The 20,998-nt window shown below is 40.7% G+C and overlaps 1 protein-coding gene and 1 long non-coding RNA gene across 7 annotated transcripts in view; both read left to right on the top strand.

Moving 5' to 3' along the window:
* The window catches only part of EPG5 (ectopic P-granules 5 autophagy tethering factor), an 85,530-nt gene extending 71,503 nt beyond the window's left edge, over positions 1-14,027 (top strand). For 3 of the 6 annotated variants that reach the window (XM_073343446.1, XM_073343445.1, XM_073343450.1), the window contains 7 exons: positions 2,832-3,041; positions 3,177-3,321; positions 4,803-5,045; positions 5,993-6,212; positions 7,868-8,083; positions 9,478-9,592; positions 11,651-14,027. In XM_073343446.1, coding sequence (XP_073199547.1) covers positions 2,832-3,041; positions 3,177-3,321; positions 4,803-5,045; positions 5,993-6,212; positions 7,868-8,083; positions 9,478-9,592; positions 11,651-11,833 — 1,332 coding nt within the window. In that variant the 3' untranslated portion in view covers positions 11,834-14,027. Of the gene's footprint in view, positions 1-2,831; positions 3,042-3,176; positions 3,322-4,802; positions 5,046-5,992; positions 6,213-7,867; positions 8,084-9,477; positions 9,593-11,650 lie in introns of those variants that run through there. The other 3 variants (XM_073343447.1, XM_073343448.1, XM_073343449.1) reach the window with 3 other exon arrangements.
* Positions 14,028-17,645: 3,618 nt separating this feature from the next.
* Positions 17,646-20,016, top strand: LOC140911108 (uncharacterized). Its single transcript, XR_012158837.1, has 2 exons — positions 17,646-17,823; positions 19,371-20,016. It is a non-coding gene; the product is annotated as an uncharacterized lncRNA (long non-coding RNA).
* Positions 20,017-20,998: the final 982 nt, after the last annotated feature.

The raw sequence follows: 20,998 nt of genomic DNA, 5'->3' as shown, positions 1-20,998 counted from the left end.
ACTTCTCTCTTTTGAGGTAGCTTTCCAGTGCCCACAGTGGGACATCTTCATGTGAAGAGCCTGACTTACCCTGGTGTATTAAATAAAATTATTGCTTCACCCTGCTCCCCATGGCCCCTGTAAATAAGAACATTTCACTGGTTAGGGCCTTTCTGTGAGAATAAGGACTGAAAATACCCTTAGCTATGTTGTTTCAGTTTAATTCAGACTGGACTTCTATACTGTGTTGCATGTGGCATGATAACCTCTCTGTGAATTGAATTTTACAGTTTTTAATGTAAATGCATCCAGAGCTTGTGGGAGAGGGGAGGCATGTTAGATGAATCCAGATAGATATATCTGGTTCCAGGCCTTTCTAATGAGGAGTCAGCCCTCTACAAGGAAGCAGGCTGCTGTATTTTCTCAAGCAGGGAATGATTAACAGACATGTGCTACTCCTAAATGTAATAAACAGCCCTCCCTGGAGTACAGCTAAGAGATTTGAAAGCATAGTAATGTTTTGTGTATTGCTTAAGGGGAAGTTGTCCTGGCATAGGAAGTGGTTGTAAGAAGCAGTGATCTAGCTGCAACTGAGCCTCCAGTGACCTTTTAGGGGTTGTAAAAAACCAAATAAACTCAGACTATCAGGGTTGGAAGGGACCTCAGGAGATCATCTAGTCCAACCCCCTGCTCAAAGCAGGACCAATCCCCAATTTTTGCCCCAGATCCCTAAATGGTCCCCTCAAGGATTGAACTCACAACCTTGGGTTTAGCAGGCCAATGCTCAAACCACTGAGCTATCCCTCCCCCTAAACATACTTGTCCCCACCACTGAGTCTTTATCTCACTCCTCCAGGTGATCCTTCCCTAATAGCCATGGAAGGCTCTTCCTAGAGAGGCTGCCCTTCTCCCCCATGTAAAAATCTATAGGAGCTCTTTTCATTTTCCTGTATGATATTTAAGTACAATTAGCTTGAACTGCTGCTGCCCACATCTGCATCTATCCCTGGTCAGCCTAGGGCTGTTCAAAACTGGAGAACAGTATTAAGCAAAGACCTAAACCTGTGGTGCAGGAACCCAGACATAATTGCCAAGGAGCATAAAACAATCAGCATCCTGTTTAAACCCAGATACACTCTGATTCTGTACTTTTATAGCATGACATAAGCAAATTGAATCAGTCATCAGCATTCTTTACATTTCCTGGAATATTATGTATAGCCTTCTCCGTATAGCTGCTTCTGCAAACATTTATTTCTTACCATAAAACTCTCCCTTCCCTTCTGAACATACACATGGAGAGGCTATGTAACTATAGCAACAGGTCAGGGTGATACAGCGTTCCCGAGGCCTGATTCGTCTCTGTGCCAGCTTGACATTGGCTGTGGCTCCTCATTGGGCAGAGATTGCAGCACCATCTGAATATTTTTGTAACCAGCTGCCTCTGGCTGAGCTTATTCCACCTGTCGTCAGAGAACTATCCACGATGACTCCAAGATCTTGCTCCTGAGTAGTTGTAGCTAATTTAGCCCCCATCTTATTGTATGTAGAGTTGGGGTTATTTTTTCCAATGTGCATTACTTTACGTTTATCCACATTAAATTTCATTTGCCATTTTGTTGCCCAGTCACTTAGTTTTGTGAGATCTTTTTGAAATTCTTCACAGTCTGCTTTGGTCTTAACTATCTTGAGCAGTTTAGTATCATCTGCAAACTTTGCCACCTCGCTGTTTACCCCTTTCTCCAGATCATTTATGAATAAGTTGAATAGGATTGGTCCTAGGACTGACCCTTGGGGAACACCGCTGGTTACCCCTCTCCATTTTGAAAATTTACCATTTATTCCTACCCTTCGTTCCCTGTCGCTTAACCAGTTTAGATAAGCGGGAAGATCCTTTCATGGATTGAGATACACTTGTGTATAATGTGTGACACCCCCAAAAAGCTTTTCCTCCCACCTCCAGGGGACTCGGTGTAAAACCCATTAGAGTAAGGTTCATTAGCATCTGAACTATTTTCTCCCCTTAGAACTTTCATGTGACTTCTTTACCTGAATGACAAGTTCTGATTTGAGTCCTTTGTTCCTGAGAGTGTCCTAAAATGGACCCAACATGTCTGAATTGTTAGATCTGTATTAAAATTATAATTGTAACATTCTTGTCCATCTGATTTCATTTGGGTTATTTCCAGGTCATTAGGGTATTAGATTGTACTGAGTTAACTGCAATTGAGAAACCTAGGAATATTCAATCATTCTGATTTATAAGTAAATTCACAATGAACTAACTTTGGATAGTTCCATTGTATTAGGAGAATCTTTGTGGCTGCAGCTTTCTTGGAGTGGAACGTTTTTGGAATTTCATAGGTGGGAGGAGGGAAGAAGTTGAGAGAGAGAGAGAGCTTGAGAGAGAGTGTGTGTGTGTGAGACCAAATGATGGGACACCTGGGTTCTGTTCCCGCCTCTGTCACTGACATATGTTATCTGACCGGTGTGACCTTAGGGAAATCAGGTCATGTCTCTGTTCGTCCATTTGCCCTCTTACAGTTTCCTATGTGTTTAGATTGAAGCTCTGTTCATGTTATTGTGCCAACACATTGGCCTGCTAATTTTGGTTGGGGCTTTCAGATGCCACTGTAATACAATAGTACGTACAAATACAATGAGTATTATTTTAGTACAATGAACTATTAAAGCCACACTGCTAGCAGTCAGCTGTTTGGTGGATTTTTTATTACACTCTGCATCTCTAATCTAAACGTTGTGGATTGATCTCTCCATAAGTTTCCAATATTTAGTATTGTGAGTGTTCATAGAAAGGAATTTAAAAAGTAATTTGGTTTTTTTAACTTCAGGAATCGCCACTGATTAACCTTCTTGGACAGACCTGCTCTCTTCCATGGCAACTTGTGCGCATTGCATCTTATCAAAGCATCATCAGCTACTTTAGCAGCCACTATCCTCCTTCCATCATCTTAGCCAAGGATTCTGCAGCTGACCTGATAGTGAAACTCTTAAAAGTTTCTGCAGGCTTTGGTGCTTCTTCCGATAGTCATGTACATCTTGTAAGTATGACTGGCAGTTCCTCTGGACTGTTCTTGATCATCTTCTAGTTGTCTTGTTGAGGTTGTGATGAGTCATGTGGTCATCTGGTCCATGAGAATAGAGCTAAGTGTGCCAACTCTTTTAAATTTTAATAGGACGCAACACTAAAATGCCAAGCATATATTCACCAGGTGGTTCAGTTTCTCATCACCCTGGAACAAAATGGAAAAATAACTCTTTCGGTATTGGAACAAGAAATGTCAAAGCTCTTAGACGATATTGTCATCTTTAACCCTCCAGGTTGGTTTGAAGGAAATGTCATGTTTTTTACAGTTGTCAAAACATATTATTTATAGAGTTAGGCTAGTTACAGATACAGATAATTTTTGAACTATTTCATGCATTTACAATACATGCTATATTTCTGAGATGGGCATTGGACCTCTGAGGATTTATTGACCATGTAATGAATGTCCCTTGGAAAGTATCTTGGTTTTGAAGAACACGTATGCGTTCTCACACAGCTGAAGGGGAGAGAATTCCCTCTCATGCTCATCAGCCAAACGAAAGAAGGTCCTTGGGTGTAGGCGATTTGGAACGGGTGGTGGAAGAGCCCTCCTTTTAGCAGCTGAACAGCATGTTGTCATGTATCAGCTTTGTCAGACACTTGCTAGTTAGAAGCTGGCTGGAGGGGGGCCGGGGGAAAGGTGCAGCTCCCTTAGCAGCATCCAATGACAGCACATTCCCATTTCACAGCACCTGGGGTAGGGAAGGCCAGACTTCTCACAAGAGCATTGCCCCAGGGCCTTGCTCATATGGAATTCTCTCTTTTTTTGGTCATCATTTGGTTCATTAGGTGTCTGGTAAAAATTTTTACAGCCGGGTCTAAGTGGCTGTGGCCTTGGCAAAGTCATTTAACTTCTTAGCCTCCGTTTCGCCATTTGAACTATGGTGACAGTAATACTTCCTTGCAGCGGGCTGTGAAGATTAATGAGTTAGTTATTCAGTTTATAAAAATAGTATTAAAATACTTAATTTCCATTTAGTAATGTAAATTGTTGAATTAAATTGTGAAAAGTGCCATCTTTATATAAGGATTATAAGAACTAAGCATTATAATTACATGTTTAAATTGCTTTAAAGAAAATTGTTTTAAGTGGTTGCTGTTTAAAGGGTCCCTATGAAATAGAATAGGCATTATGAAAAGAGATTCAGGGTCTGAATATGAAGCAAGGGGTTCAGCTGCTTAGATTGGCAAGATTATCTGGATAATCTAGTATTTTGGGAAATGCCGTGGGACTGCTAAAATCTCTAGGACTCCTCTGGTCATATTTGAAGTGATCAAACGGCTGTAAGGTGTTCATTAACTTTATTTTATAACCAAGTTGGGTTGAGTGGTAGCCCAGTAAATGTCCGTCCCTCCTCCCCCTTAAATAATAGTAGCACGTAGAGGCCCCAACTGAGATCAGGACTCTGTTAGAGTGAGGTACTGTACAAGTATATAGTTGTAGGGCCTAGCCTGAAATGTCTAATTCGGCAAGACAAAGTGGATTCTTAGGAAGGATTATCATCTCCTTTTTATAGATGTAGAACTGAGGCACACAGTGAATAAGTGGCTTGTTCAAGGTCATACAGGAAGGCTATTGCAGTGGCAAGAATTGAACCCAGATCTCCTGAGTCCCAGTCCAGTGCCTTAAACACAGGACCATCCCTCCTTCCTTCTTTCATTTTATTTTCACACCTGACTTATTCTTACTGATATTTTTTTCTTTGACTTTCAGACATGGATATGCAAACGCGTCATATGGCCCTCAGTAGTCTCTTTTCAGAAGCGCTGATGATGATGAATAATGCTAGCATCACAACAGCAGAGTCGCTACGGGGTATCTTACAAAACTGGATCAACACCAAAGTGCATGGCTTGCTAGTGATGCCCCTGTTAACAGCAGCATGCCAGAGCATGGCCTCGGTCAGACATATGGCGGAGACTACGGAAGCTTGTATTACAGCTTACTTTAATGAAGGTAAGAGAGAACCTCTCATTCTGTCACTTATGCCAAGTTCTGAGCTAACATTAAAGATCACCCTTGAAATGTCCACTAATTAATTGCTAGGTTAGAGCTCCTTATAGCCTCAGGCTACTCAGTAATAGCTTTAACTTGGTTTTAATTTCATAATCAGACCTTCTTTCCTGAAGTACGTTGTTGACGTTACTTACTGTGCTCCGTGTAGGTATCTGCAGTAATACACAGTCAAGTAGGTTATGGACAGTGTTGTTGCTTATTTTTGAATTTCTTTGGTTGTATGTTTTACAGTCTTAATGTAATGATTTCTTAGAGTTGTTTCCATCCACACATCACTTTCTGATACTGTCTGGATTTACCTGATGGCTACTGTCTCTTTCTAGCTGAGGGGAATTAAATGACTCTTCCTATGTATTCTAGTCCATCCTGTTATGGAAAAGTCATACAGAATTTAATAGAAAAGGATAGATTTTAAAAACAGTCATGTAAAATTTAATACAAATTTTATGATGTTTGGTAGAATTCTGTGGGATGGTTATAAGAAGCCATGTAGAGAGGATCATGTTCTCTCTAATTGTGTAGGTTTTTGGAGTGATTTCTATGGAACTATATATCTATTTCTGCCCCAGTCAATTCTGTAAGATTTTAGCCTGCCCAAGGGAAGTGTTTGAAGCCCTATCACTGGGACTTATAAAATTAATACTGCTGTAACACCAGCAAATGTACTTGGTTGTATGGAGATGGACGAGATAACCTAATAGGTCTTTTCCATCTTTAACCTCCATGATTCTCTGACAAACTGATGATTTGGAAAATAGCTGCCAAAGTATGAATTACTTAATTGAAAGGAACATAAACAAGCAGGTTAGGTCGAACGCTTTACCTTGTCCTAAAACTGTTTTAACGTCCTGTCCTTTCTGTATTCTCTTCTCTCCCTTTGTTTTAAGAATTTCCTCTCAACCAGGATTTAGGCTGGGGCCCTATACTTGCCTCCCTTCAAGTTCCTGAACTCACAATGGAAGAATTTCTGCAGGAATGTTTATCCTTGGGAAGCTACCTGACCCTCTATGTCTACATGCTGCAGCGTTTAAACACTGAGCAGACTCTGACCAATGAAATGAAAATGCTGCTAACTCTTGGCAAATGGCTAGAGCAAGTGTATCCAAGGTATTTAAAGTTTGATTCAGTACAGTCATTCTTTCTGGTATAGGACTATATTCCAGGCTTTCTAATTCCAGCTCTGCCACTGTTTCTTGAGCAAGTCATCTTGGCCTACATTTTCAGATGTCCACTAATTTAGAATATGTTACATTCTCAGCCCTGGTCTACACTAGGGTGTGGGTCAACCTAAGATACGCAACTTCAGTTATGCGAATAGCGTAGCTGAAGTCAGCGTATCTTAGGTCAACTTACCTGGCCGTGAGGACAGCGGCGAGTCGATCGCTGCCACTCCCCCATCGACTCCGCTTCCGCCTCTCGCAAGCTGGAGTTCTGGAGTGGACGGGGCGCACGTTCGGGGATCGATTTATCACGTCTAGACAAGATGCGATAAATCGATCACTACTTGCCGATCCGATGGGTAGTGAAGACCTGCCCTCAGTGTTCAATGTGAGATGCTTGGGGCCTGATTTTTTTATAAGGTCCTGAAGCTAATACGGGAACTTTGGGGGAAAAAATTCAGGCCCGAGTATTTCCAACTGGGCACCCAGTATTGGTGGGCACTTTTTGAAAGTGGAGGTCTTCATGTCCCTGCATCCCTGTAAAACATAGATTAAACCTGAACAGGAAGAGAATTGACTGTTGTTTGTAAAGAGCTTTGAAGCTGTAAAGTGCTATGGTGTACTGTAAGTGCTGTTTATTAAAATACAAATAGTGCTGGTGTATAATGCACTAGCAAGTATTACATGCTGATCAACAGTTCTATCCAGAATGTCGCAAATCTATTGGCTGGTAAATGCCTCTACGTTTCAGTGGCAATAAGGGCAAAATTTTCTTGATTAAAAAGTCTTGTTAGGAAAATGTATGCTCTCCTGTTTGCAATTCAGATCTCTTGGCTGTCTGATGACTGTAGTACCCTCCAGCTCTATTCACTTGATTGCCAAAGTGCGGAGAGACAGCAATCTGAAAAAGGCTGTTTTGGTACCTTCTCCAATGCTAAAAGCTTGCCCCAAGATTGCTGCAGGGTTTTTGGTGGTAGAAGGACTGGGTAGACGTTATTGGAGCACTGCCTGTTGCAGATATCTTGTGCTGATGCTTTCTGTGGAATATCTGAGTTCATTAACCTTGGGTGTGACTTCAGACCGTTTGGTTTTAAAACAATCTTTAAAAATATCCACAGAGGAACTTGTGCTGTGTGCCTTGCTCAGCAGAAGCCTTCAGTGTTTCCACTGCTATACAATGAAGTGGAAAGTTTTAAAATCATGGTTAAAACACAAAATCTACTGCTTCTCAGAGAATCAAATACCTGTAAACAAAGCCAAGATCAAAGAACAATGGGCCTGACTCCCCAGTCCGTTACACCAGATTTTATACCATTTATTAATAAATTTAAGGGCAGAAGGAGTCATTGTGATAGTCTAGTTTGACCTCCTCCATAATACAGGCCTTTGAACCTCCCCCTTTAACTTCTACATCAAGCCCATATTTCACTGGAGTTATTCCAGCATAAAGACTAGTGTATCTAAATGTCCTTCACAAACTTGTCAACTAAACACCTCACTGGGCTGGTGGGCACAGGGACACTTCGCAGTACCACAGGCTTAAGAGATGTTGGAATAGAAGGAAGATCAGTTTCTAAGCATTGTTCTTTCATCTACCAAAAGCTCAGTGAAGGAAGAGGCAAAGCTGTTTCTTTGGTGGCATAAAGCCCTGCAGTTATCCTTACTCCAAACGGAGCAGAATGACGCCGTCCTGATTGAATCAGTCATCCGGATATTGCTCTCAATACAGGGCAGGCAGAATCAGCTGGCTGAGGAGAGACTGATGTCTGGAATATTGGGTGTTATTGGTCTAGGCAAGAAATCTCCTTTGTCACCCAGGTAAGAATTTAGGAAGGAGTGCTCTGATTGAGAAGGCACGTATTTTGAAAATACTTGCTCAAATCCTATGCACGTTATGAATGGATGGAACTAAGCTCTGAAGTTGGGTTAGGAATCCAAAGTTCCTGAAGGTTTGGGGGTCGTCTTGTTTTGGCCCATTATAGGGAAGCAATGGGGTTTGGGATTGCATTAAGATCTGAATGTAAACTTTCCCATAATTTGTGCTGGAGAGAGGGGAAGTTGGGAGTTCTGGTTTGGTGCCATTTCTAGTTACGTTTGCAGAGAGATCTATCAAAGAGAATACTTGCCTGGCTTTCTTTTACCTTGTCTCTAGCAGTCAACTGTCTTGCATGTCTTACATTACCAGCATGTGTATATTCATGTTCCGCTCTGCCTTTCCTATATTATCCTGTATGTGTTGGAAAACATGTGAGAGTGGTTCAAAGAAACACCAAACTTTGCGTGTTATGCAGTTTCCTTCCTGAAGAGATGGATAGGAAGCTTGGTAATAAGAGAAGAAAAAGGAATTCAACTGAAAAATGAAAGGGAAACTAATCCAAACCAGAAATATTTGTTTCTAGTTTGGCCCGGATCCAGCAAAGCACTTGAGCATGAGCATAACTTTAAGAATGCGAGTAGTTTCTTTTGGGTGAAATCCTACCCCCATGGAAACCAAAGGCTAAGAATACAATTCTGTCACAGAGGTCATGGATTCTGTGACTTTTTGGGACCTCCATGACTACTTCCAGGGCAGGGCTGGAGAAGCTGTCAGCCCCGGGGCCACTGGAGCAGCAGCAGGGGTTGGGTCAGCCCCACTGCAGCTGGAGCAGTGGTGGTCAACCCCAGGGCCGCCCCACTGGGACTGGAGCGGCCGTGGGCTGGAGTGGCTGCCGGAGATCAATCCCAGCATCACTCTGACTATTAGTCTTCCCTTAGGGTATTTTTTAGTGAAAAGTCAGGGACAGGTCACAGGCTTCCATGAATATATTGTTTATTGCCCGTGCCCTGTCCCTGACCTTTACTAAAAATGCAAGTGACAGAATCTTAACCTTACCAATGGCAAAGCTCCCATTAAGCTGAGTGGGGCCAGGATTTCACCTTTGGATTCCAGTAATAAACATCTGAAAATGCACAAAAGATGTAAGTACAAAGAATTAAAAGAAGTGCTTTGGGGTGATCTGAGGATATAATTAGGGACCAACGAGATCTCCAGTTTATTTGTTAATTTATATTATACTGCAAGAGGTGCATTGCATTAAAAAAAAAAAAGTAGAAAGATCGCTCACCTGGTTTAGTGCAAGAAATAGTAGGGTGATATTTTTGACATGTCTAATCCTAATGCTTAGTAACATCTAAATTTTACATCAATTTCTCTCTTCCTCTTGACACTTAAGGTTCCGGGTGGTTGCCCGCAGTATGTCAGCCTTCCTGTCAGTGCAGATTCCTCAGGAGAATCAAATCCGTCTGAAGCCTGGTTCAGAATTGCAGCTCTCACAGAAAGCCCAGCAGGTAGTGTGCCAGCCATTGATTTCACTGAGCATCCTGTGTCTCTGTATTGGCTAATCAAGTTGCAGTGTGAGGCTCATGGGAATCGTTACAAACAATGTATATTAAGCCTACCTTCTCTGAAATGCCTGATATCAGTGAGAGCGAAATGTCCGTCCTAATTTGGCCCTCAATGCTTTCCCCCTCTTTATATCTGGGTCTAAATTCTGAATGTCAAAAGCAATTAGTTGATCTTATCCTTGTAACTTGAGGCACATTTGTTTGTATCACAAACTACTGCACTATTGGATATAACTTGGCAAGACTGCTAGCATGTATTTGAGAGAGCAAGACTAAGATACTTGAGGTGATCTAGGCGAGGGCAGGGAGTTGTATAGGCAAAGCTGGTTGCACAGCTACCCATGTTGTTTGGCAGGAATATTTTGTCACATTAGAAATCTTAAAACACACCGCTTTCAGTGAAATAGTAAGCTCAATACACTGAGTAAGAAATAATGGAAACTAGATAACAGAAGGAACTGGAAAATATACTCTTTGGCAGTGAGGCGAAGGAGAGGAGTGAACACTTTTATCAATGGAACATCGATTTCCAGTATTTTGTGTGTTTCTTAAACTTTGGATCAAAAATAAACTTTTCCAATATCTTCAGAATACAAAAGGTGTCAATAAAAAGCAGACAGGAAAGGGTTAAGTTCTTCTGAGGTCTTGTCTGTATAGACAAGATTCACTGGCTTAATTAAAAGTGTGATTTTTAAATTGAATTAAACCGGTGCATACCTCTGTGTGGTCTCTCTCTCATATCTCTATTTAAGAGGGGCTTATTTCAGTTTAACTGATTCCTCATTGTCTAAGCTAAATAAGACTGGTTTAAATCCAAACAAGAGTGTCTGTGAAGCCTTTTGTACCAATTTAACTTAACTGGCTTAAAATTGTTTCTTTGGGTAAATCAATGCAACTTTTTCATGTCCACGATAGCTGAGTTCAGGAACATTGGGACCCAGCAACAGCAGGTAGAAGGGATAAAAAAATGTCAGCCTTCACTTTAATATATTCCCTTTAAAGGATTTTATTCAGGCTATGTTTAGCCCAACATTTTAAGTTTTGTGAATACAAACCTTTAAATGACTCAGACAACAGAAAAACATCCCCCTGCAGAGTGTTTGCAATCCGCACATCGCAGCAATGCTAGTGCATGAGAAGCTGACAGCGGAATTAACCAGAAATGAAAGCGAAGCTGACTACTCTCTTTTCCTTCTTTGGTATGAGTGAAAAGTAAATGAGGTTAGAATCATAGTATCTCAGGGCTGGAAGGGACCTCAGGAGGTCATCTAGTCCAACCCCCTGCTCAAAGCAGGACCAATCCTCAATTTTTGCCCCAGATCCCTAAATGGCCCCCTCAAGGATTGAACTTGCAACCTTAGGTTTAGCAGGCCAATGCTCAAACCACTGAGCTATCCCTCCCTCCCATTCAGAATTCTTCCAGCTTTAATTAATCACTGGTGTTAGTGCTAACTTAGGTTAGGGATTTCTTTTTAACATTATTTTTATCCTGACAATGTTGGGCAGAAACAATGTGTATACTTACATGGAAATCATGGGGACTGATAAGAACATTGTGAAGTGAATTGCAAGAGTACTACGAGCTGTATTTGATGTGTTTTTCCCCAAAGGTTAACTCTTTAGTGCCTGATGTAAATATAAATGGAATGCCTATTAAAGAACCACAGTGAAACTTAAGACAGGGTATTTGTTCCTATCCCCCATAGAGAGAGAACAACATTGGCATATGTAGTGTGAATCTAATCTGCTGATACTGTACTATACAAAATGTGCATGTTGAATATTACACGATCATGGGAGCTTGTTATACAAATATTTGTATAAAACCACTAGGTAGATGCGGGGTCAGATTCTCAAGTAGTGTAAATCAATATAGATCCATTGCAGTAAATGGAATCACATTTGTTTACACCCGCTAATGATCTGGCCCATGAATTATAACTGCAGAAAATAGGGACAGAATATACTTAGCTAACTTTAATTTTTTTCCTGTATTTGTAGGCACTGAATACCCTTGAATCTATGGCATCAAACAAACAATATATGGAGTATCAGGAACAGCTCTCCCAGGCATCCCAGTTTATCAAGCACCCAGATCATTGTCTTCAAGATGGAAATAATCTCTTGGCTCTCCTTGTGAACACTCTGTACCCAGAAGTGCATTACTTGGACATGATACGATAGCAAGCACTGAGATCACCAGAAACCTTTTTACAGTTTTGGCTTTCTCCAGTTTACGTTCAAAGTTGTTATTGCACAAGTAATTTTCACTTGGAGAGTTGTACTTTATATAAAAGGGGGAGCCTGGGTGGGAAATGTCCACGGGCATGTTTTCACCTCTCGGGGTTTTTTGTTAAGTTCTTAACTTACTGCTTTAAGTGGAGTCACTCAATTTCTATCTGGTGGAAACACTTGAATGGCTTCCCGTGTATAGTACAATCTAAAAGGGTAATTGAGAATAGATATGTGAATCCTTTGAGAGGATGTAGCTTGTCCTTGTCTTGTATACAGCAGTTGTTTTTTTGCTTTGTGCCTTTTTCTTCTTCTGAGACTTCATTGCTTGGGCCAATCCAAATGTCAGGATTGCGTGTAAGCAGAGTTTTGAACCACTGTTTAACCATTGCACCTCTAAAAGTTATCAACCTACCTATTCTGAAACTTGGAAACTCACTATATCCATGAATATAGTGTCTCTTTAAAAATCGCACAGACCTCTGCAGTTGAATGTGACTTTTACGTTTCTTTCCACCCCTCTAAGCAGTAGCTGAAATTTTAACTAAGCACTTGAGATTTTTCCCAAGTTCCAGAAGTTACTGAATCTGATTCCATATTGTTTGCTAGAATGAACCATTCATGTCCATGTTGCTTCTATTATAAAGACAGATAAAGTCAAGAACTGAGTTTCTAGATGTAGATGGGAAAATAGCCAATGGTATTCATGTTAGCTCACCAGTTCCTCAGTGCTGCTGAAGGAGACTGGTTGTTTTATGGCTGAATTGACCAGCATGGAGACTATTGTGACTTTCCTTCCTCACTAGTTGGGTATCTTGATATTGGAGATGACACTATGAGAAGTGACCTACTCTGTGTTGAATTTGGGGATTCCTTCTTAAAATTCTGTTACCAAGGTGTGAACCGTGGGCCTGTAAATTTGTCAGTTTAATTATCATAATCTTTGTTGCCTTCTTTGAGAGCATTAATGAAAGGAACATGTAATAAGAAAGCAGAGAACAGGTCTTCCCAGCTGTGTTTATATGGCTCTGTGGCCATTTTATTTGCCGCTGTAGGATCTGATGTGTTCCAGATGGCCTTAAAGTTCTGTAGCCATGGTCTGTGAATACCTCAGGATTTTTGCAAAGGAACCATGATATCTTTTTCCCAGCTATTACTCAGTGCCTTTATGTTTAGGACACACTCACATTTTAAAACACTTAGCTCTGGTCACCAATAAAGGAAAAGTTCTACCTACAACCTCTTCCATAATTGATCATCAGCACATTCGCCAGTATTGCACTTAAATATAGTTTTAGTGTTAGAGAACAAACCAGTTACTGAATGACTCACTTGTTTTGTGATTTCCCTTTCTCTTCTTGCCAAATTATGTAAACCATGTCAGTTGAGACTTCAGACAACACCTATTCTCCAATTGGTCTTGTAGTTTTGTTCTCTGTATACCAGCCCATATTTGCTATGTCCTTTGTTTTGTGCATCAGCCAACCATCACTCTGCATGTTTTTAACAGACCCATTTGAGAACTTTGCAACTGGAAAAATAAATTCTACTGCTTTTTTCATTTAGGCTTAAGGCACTGGTTTTAGCGCTTTAGTAGAAGTAATGTTATGCATCAGTTGTGTAAAAAATGTGAAAACACAGGACTATTCTAGATATAGATATATATATATATGACATGCAGGTTTTAAAACCATTGTGTCAGCACTTGAGTTTTTACAGATGGTGAATTTATAATGTACTAGGCCTGCAAAGACCAGATGAAATAAAAAAAAAAAAAGGAAAATCAAGTAGCTCCTGGTAAAGGTCCCAATAATTCCATTGAGCCACAAGAAACAGCCATATTATCCCACACTTGGGAGATGACGGTATCGTCTGGGTGTCTGAAGTCTTCAAGTTAGGTTAGTTGCCTTTCCTGACTCTATTCCTTGTGTGCCCATTGCACTAGCATGTTATATGATTGGCAGAGGTCCTAAGAGGCCCAGGAGGAGTATGGCAAGAATGTTGCTTTTTCTTCATGGTAATATTTATTACAATTTTGGAAATAAAAGCTGTTTGAAGTTAATTTTGTGCACTTCTGATCCCTATATTTGTGGCTTTTGGAAAACTTGAACTGTGTCCATTGCAATAAAGTGAATGGTCTGCTGGACTACAACCTAATTTCTGTTAAGAAAATGAAGACTGGAAAGGCAAATTCATTGATCCCTTCTGGCCTTGGACTCTTTGGGACCATCTAGTCTGACCTCCTGTATAGCACAGGCCATAGAATTTGTAGAGCAGATTGTGACAGGTTGGACCCCTCTTCCAGGGTGCCACCTGATGTATTGGGGTCCCACTGAGCCCACCTGTACCACCAGCCTGGGCTCCCTCATCCTGTCTTACAGGTAGGAACACACCCAGCTGTAGAATCACACAGTCTCTGCAACCAGCTCTGTGTGGAAGACTCAGCTCGGTGAATTGCCCAGCACTCAGGTGCACACATCCTCTGGAGTGTAAACCCAAAATTATATTGTCTTGCGCTCTATAGAAATCTATACAGTATAAGCTCATGGAATTCGCTCCCTCCCTCAATGTGGAGGAAGATATGCACAGCTTTGCACCCCCTCCAGTTATGAATGGCACAAACTAGGGTTTTAGAATAAACAAAAAACTACAAAAGGTAGATTTTAAGTGATTATAAGGGATAGCAAACAGATTAAAGCAGATTACTGAGCAAATAAAACAATCACACAAACTAGGCTTAATATGTTAAAGAAATTGGTACAAATAGTAATTTCTTACCCTAAATATTGTTTTATGCAGGTTGCACAGTTTCTTGAAGGTAAACTGCACTGCTTGCAGTTTAAATCTCCAGGTTTTCCCTTTACAGGTTGACCTTTCTTGCCTGGGCTCAGCCCCTGACCCTGCCCACGCCACCCCCCCCCCCCCCGCAATCTTAGTTTCTTTTGTTTCTTCAGGTGTTTTCAGCTGTCTTCCTTCTTGGGTGGGGAGGCAGTGGAGAAGAGCCAAGATTAACTCATTCCCCAGCCTTAAATAGAATTTGCTTATGGCAGGAATCCTTTGTTTCCCAGTTTGACCCCCACCCCCTTCCAGTGGAAAAATACCAGAAGTCCAAAACGATGTCCAGTACAAGGTGACATGATCACCTGACCCTGCAGTGTTAAAGCAGCATCCCAGGAAACTTCTCAAGAAAGAGGAGGAGTACTTGTGGCACCTTAGAGACTAACCAATTTATTTGAACATGAGCTTTCGTGAGCTACAGCTCACTTCATCGGATGCATCAAGAAAGAGGGAGATTAGCATCTTCAAAGACGTATTGTCCTTCCTAATAGCCCATCCAAGCTGGTTGCCTACTGTCTGGTGGGCATTCCCCAGGTGCAAGCTCTTTTGTAACTGATACATAGTTCGTATTACTAACTTCAGATACAGAAATGATACATGCATACAAATAGGATAATCACATTCAGTAAATCATAACCTTTCCAATGATAACTCACATGACCCATCTTACGTAAAATATGTCTTAGTTTTGCCATATGCATAGCCTAAGCATATTTCAGTGAAGGATATGGGATGTAATGTCACACAGATCTTTTAGAAAAACATCCTATCTTGATTTAAAAATTGCCAGTGATGGAGAATCCACTATGACCTGTGGTATATTGTTCCAATGGTTAATTGCTCTCACTGAAAAATTTATACCTTATTTTCGGTCTGAATTTGTCTAGCTTCAACTTCCAGCCATTGGATCATGTTCTACCTTTCTCTGCTAGATTGAAGAGCCCCATTATTCAATATTTGTTCCTCATGTAGATACTGATAGACTGTAATCCAAGTCACCCCTTAACCTCTTTGTTAAGATAAATAGATTGAGCTTGTTGAGTCTATAAGACGTGATTTCCGGTCATTCCCATGGCTCTTCTCTAAACCCTCCTCAGTTTATCAACATCCTTCTTGAACTTTGGGCACCAGAACTGGACACAGAATTCCAGAAGTGTCAAATGTATAGGTAAAATAACCTCTCTCCTCCTACTTGATGTTCCCTTGTCTGTGCATCAAAGGAGCATATTGGCGTTTTTGGCCGCAGTATGACACAGGGAGCTCATGTTCAGCTGATTATCCACCACAACCTCCAAATCTTTTCCAGATTTCAGAGTCACTGATTCCCAGGATAAAGTCCCCCCTCCTATAATATGGCCTACCTTCTTTGTTTCCAGATGAATACTTTTACATTTAACCTTATTAAAACACATGTTGTTTGCTTGAGTGCCATTTACCAAGCAATCCAGATAGCTCTGAATCAGTGATCTGTCCTCTTCATTATTTACCACTCGCCCAATTTTTGTGTCATCTGAAATGTTACCTGTGATGATTTTCTTTTCTTCCAGGTCACTGATAAAAATGTTAAATAGTGTAGGGCCAAGAACTGATCTCTTCAGGGCCCCACTAGAAACACACCTACTTGATGATAATTCACCATTTACAATTACAGTTTGAGACCTATCAGTTAGCCAGTTTTTAATTCATTTAGTGTATGCCATTTTAATGTTATATCATTCTAGGTTTTTAATCAAAATGTTGTGTGGCAAGTCAAATGCCTTTCAGGTTATGTCCTCAATATTACCCTTATCAACTAAACATGTAATCTCATTAAAAAGCAATCAAATTAGTTTGATAGGATCTATTTTCCATAAACCCATATTGATTTGTATTAATTACATTTCCTTCCTTTAATTCTCTTAATTCTCTATTCATTGAGCCCCATAGAAGCCCACCATTATATTGTCCAGGATTGATGTCAGGCTGACTGATCTTATCCCGTTTACCGCTTTTTAAAATTAGGCACATCATTCGCTTTCTTCCAGTCTTCTGGAGCTTCCCCAGTACTCCAAGACTTATTGAAAGTCAAATACTAACTGTCCAGCCAGCTCTTTTAAAAATTTGGGATGCAAATTATCTGGACCTGCTGATTTAAAAATATCTAACATTAGTAACTTCTATTTAACGTCCTCCAGAGATACTAGTGGAATGGGAGGAGAGTTACCACCATGTGATGAGACTATATCAGCTGTTTTCCCATCAATTTCAGAACAAAAATATATAGTGAACACTTTTGTCTCTTCTTCCTTATTATTGATAATTCTATCATTTCCATTGAGTAACGGACCAATACTTTGTCAGGATTCTTGTTGTTAGTATATTTTTAAAAAAATTCCTTATTGTCCTTAACTTTGGTGGCCATAGATTTCTCCTTGTGTCCCTTTGCTTTCCTTATCAATATTATACAATTATACAATTCCTAACTTCTGATTTATACTTTATCAACTTTCCCTTTCTTCCATTAATCTATTTTTTAAAATTTTTTATAACTGCCTTCACTTCCCCTCTAAATCAGGTCAGTTTTTTAACCAGCACAGCCTTGTTCCTCAATTGTAATATTTGTGGGTTTTGTCATCTATTAAGGTGTTCTTAAATAATTGCCAATTATCATTCACATTTTTCTGATTAAATTCTTCCTCCCAGCTGATTTGGCTCATAATTGTTTTCAGCTTTTTGAAATTGGCCCTATTAAATCACAAAATATATATATTACTGATCTGGACTTGAAATTCTGCTTGCAGGTTTATAAATGTGATATAATAACATAAGAATGGCCATACTGAGTCAGACCAAAGGTCCATCTAGCCCAGTATCCTATCTTCCGACAGTGGCCAACGCCAGGTGCCCCAGAGGGAATGAACAGAACAGGTAATCATCAAGTGATCCATCCCCTGTCACCCATTCCCAGCTTCTGGCAAACAGAGGCTAGGGACACCATCCCTGCCCATCCTGGCTAATAGCCATTGATGGACCTATCCTCCATAAACTTATCTAGTTCTTTTTCTTTTTTTGAACCCTGCTATAGCCTTGGCCTTCATGACATCCTCTGGCAAGGAGTTCCACAGGTTGACTGTGCATAGTGTGAAAAGATGCTTCCTTTTGTTTGTTTTAAACCTGCTGCCTATTAATTTCATTTGGTGACCCCTAGTTCTTGTGTTATGAAAAGGAGTAAATAGCACTTCCTTATTTACTTTCTCCGCACCAGGCATGATTTTATAGACCTCTATCATATCCCCCCCAGTCATGACCACTTGAACTTAAGTTACCATTAAGTTGTAATTCAGCTCTTCTTTCTATGTCAGGACAAGGTCTAACAAAGAATTTCCCCATGTTGGCAGCAAAACTTTTTTGTGTACTTGTGGCACCTTTAGAGACTAACCAATTTATTTGAGCATAAGCTTTTGTGAGCTACAGCTCACTTCATCGGATGCATGCCTACGTGTTTTTTCATGAAGTTGATAGATTTCCACTCCATACGGCTAAATTCAGTGCCTTGCATAATGACAGGTTTCAGAGTAGCAGCCGTGTTAGTCTGTATCCGCAAAAAGAAAAGGAGGACTTGTGGCACCTTAGAGACTAACCAATTTATTTGAGCATAAGCTTTCCTGAGCATCCGATGAAGTGAGCTGTAGCTCACGAAAGCTCATGCTCTAATAAATTGGTTAGTCTCTAAGGTGCCACAAGTCCTCCTGTTCTTTTTGCGGATAGACTAACACAGCTGCTACTCTGAAACTTTTGTGTGTGCGTATGTGGCAGGAGATTGTCATCAGCAATGTTTAGAAATTCCAAGGATGTTTTAATACTGACAGCATGAGACTTCCAACATTTGTCCCTCAGACTGAAGTTCCCCATGCTCATGCAGGTGGTTTTCCTACGCCATATAGATAGGTGTATGAGAAGATGGCCATCCTGTTCTCATGTTTCAGAGTAGCAGCCGTGTTAGTCTGTATCCGCAAAAAGAAAAGGAGTACTTGTGGCACCTTAGAGACTAACCAATTTATTTGAGCATAAGCTTTCGTGAGCTACAGCTCACTTCATCGGATGCATAAATAAATTAAACTTTAATTATGCATCCGATGAAGTGAGCTGTAGCTCACGAAAGCTTATGCTCAAATAAATTGGTCATCCTGTTCTCAGTGTGATTTGGTGGCCTATAGCAGACCCCAACTAACACCCCATCTTGTGTTTTATCTGTTAGGACATTTATCCTTACGCATTCAAGATCATTTTCTTCTGAGTTATCAGTGATTCGGTAATGCCATTTTTGACACAAAGTGCCACTCCAAAGTAGCTTATGCTTATGCTACTTGATCCTTCCCGACTAGGTTATAACCGTTGATTTTTAACATTCCAATAGTGCAAATCATCCCACCAGGTTTCAGTAATACCAATTAGATTGAATTTATGCTCATAAATGAGCAATTCCAATTCCTCTTGTTTGTTACTCAGCCTGTATAGGCATTGGTGTATAGGCAATTTAAGAATTTCTCCTCTTCATGTCCTTTGGTACTTTGATTACTAGTGCTAATTTAAGAGTAGCAGTAACCTGTGATAATGCAGCGCAGGAGAAAAACTGAAGCATAATACTTATGTACAATGTTTTTATCTGCAGAACTCCATGTACTTCACAAGTTTGCGCAGGGAGTCCATTGCAAAGCCAGGAATCGAGCCTTCTATGACCTGAGACCTGGTCCTGATCTCACACTGCTCCCAACTCTGTATATTTTGCATGTCTTAGGAGAGGACAGATTCGTGGACATTTTGTGACTCGCCAAGCTGAATGATTTAATGTTGCCCATCTACCCAACAAACAATTGTAAAATGTGTGTGTATAAGAAAGAGGGAGGCAGTGGGAGTGTACATGTGGTACGTGTTGATTGTTGCAACAAACGGAGTCCGTAGTAACTACTGTATTATATGTCCTAGAAATAATCTGAAAATGTATGTTCCCCCCTTTAAATGTATTTTATTTAACACTAACACCCGTGGAGCCCTTTCCCCCTGCAGAACAGCTCGAGGGATCAGCGTGTAAGTGGGGAAGACACAGTCAGAGCAAAGAAGTATTTTTCAAGATCCAGTTTGTCCTGTTAAGGAACAATCCTGTACTAGGATGGGTTAAGGATAATGTGACCCTAGTGGCTAATTTCCATCTCAAATTTCTGACACTATTATTTTAATAGGAACAAAATGCAGCTTGTATTCTAATTAGAACTCCCCCCCTCCCCCAATAAACAAAGCCAAGTACAATATTAACTGCATGTTGTTGAACTACAGACTGCCTATTTTTTGCTATTAAACTACACAGTGCATCTGACATCAGCATCCAGAGTCTTCCACTGTCGGTTGAGACAAAGCCACGGCAATGTGTGGATATTAGACATCATTTAAATTGTGCACCTAGGAGTAGAACTTGGATCTTATGCTCCAAAAACGATCTGAGCCAAAGGACGGGCTTGCGATGGCATTGTCACTGGATGGTTACATAATCACATATCTGAGTAGATCTGGCAATCTGCTTAGAGCAGAGAACTGTGTACTTACTAGCTAGTATATTACACAGAAACAAAATACATGCAGCTTCTAGTCTGCCTTCTGTGTGTCCCCAGAACCAGGACCTCCACGCCAGGGGGAGGATTCTCCAGTGAGGTGCGAAAAAGCATTTATTTTGCTTCCTCTGTCCCACTCCCAAAATGTGTGTGCGCTTCTCTCCCCACCTGATGGACAGGCTTCCTTTCCTTATTCTTTCTATCCCTTTATAGAGTCAGGTGAGGAAGGAAATGAGATCCAGTAGGTATCTTGAGGTCAGGGGGCAGCTCTCTCACTGCAGAGGCCTTTTGTTGTGGTTTCTGCTGTAATGCAGTGATGAGAGTGAATGCACTGTGGGCAGATTGCCTAGAATTTTGTTTGCTGGGCGAGGGCAGTGATGCAGAAGTAAATCTGCATCACTGAATCTGCTCTCCGGCCCATGAGTCTAGCAAACACGCACTGTACTTTAGATTTAATTGACTGCTTAATACTGAAACCCAACATAACCACCATTCTAGTCACAGCAGTTACAAACGGTAGGTTATTGCGGTCAGTCAAAGTGAATGTTATGGAGGGTAATTACCAAAGAGGAAGGTGCAGTGTGGGGCTTGGAGGAATTAGGGTTTCAGAGTTACTGAAAGTAAATTCTATGCATCCCAAAACGGAGTTCAAGCTGTTGTGAAACACATTAATTAAATCAAGGGTATCTATGTA

Source organism: Lepidochelys kempii, chromosome 5, assembly GCF_965140265.1.
Source record: "Lepidochelys kempii isolate rLepKem1 chromosome 5, rLepKem1.hap2, whole genome shotgun sequence".
NCBI lineage: Eukaryota > Metazoa > Chordata > Testudines > Cheloniidae > Lepidochelys > Lepidochelys kempii.
The sequence above is the reverse complement of the archived record's forward strand: the minus strand, read 5'-3'. Positions and strand labels throughout refer to the sequence as shown.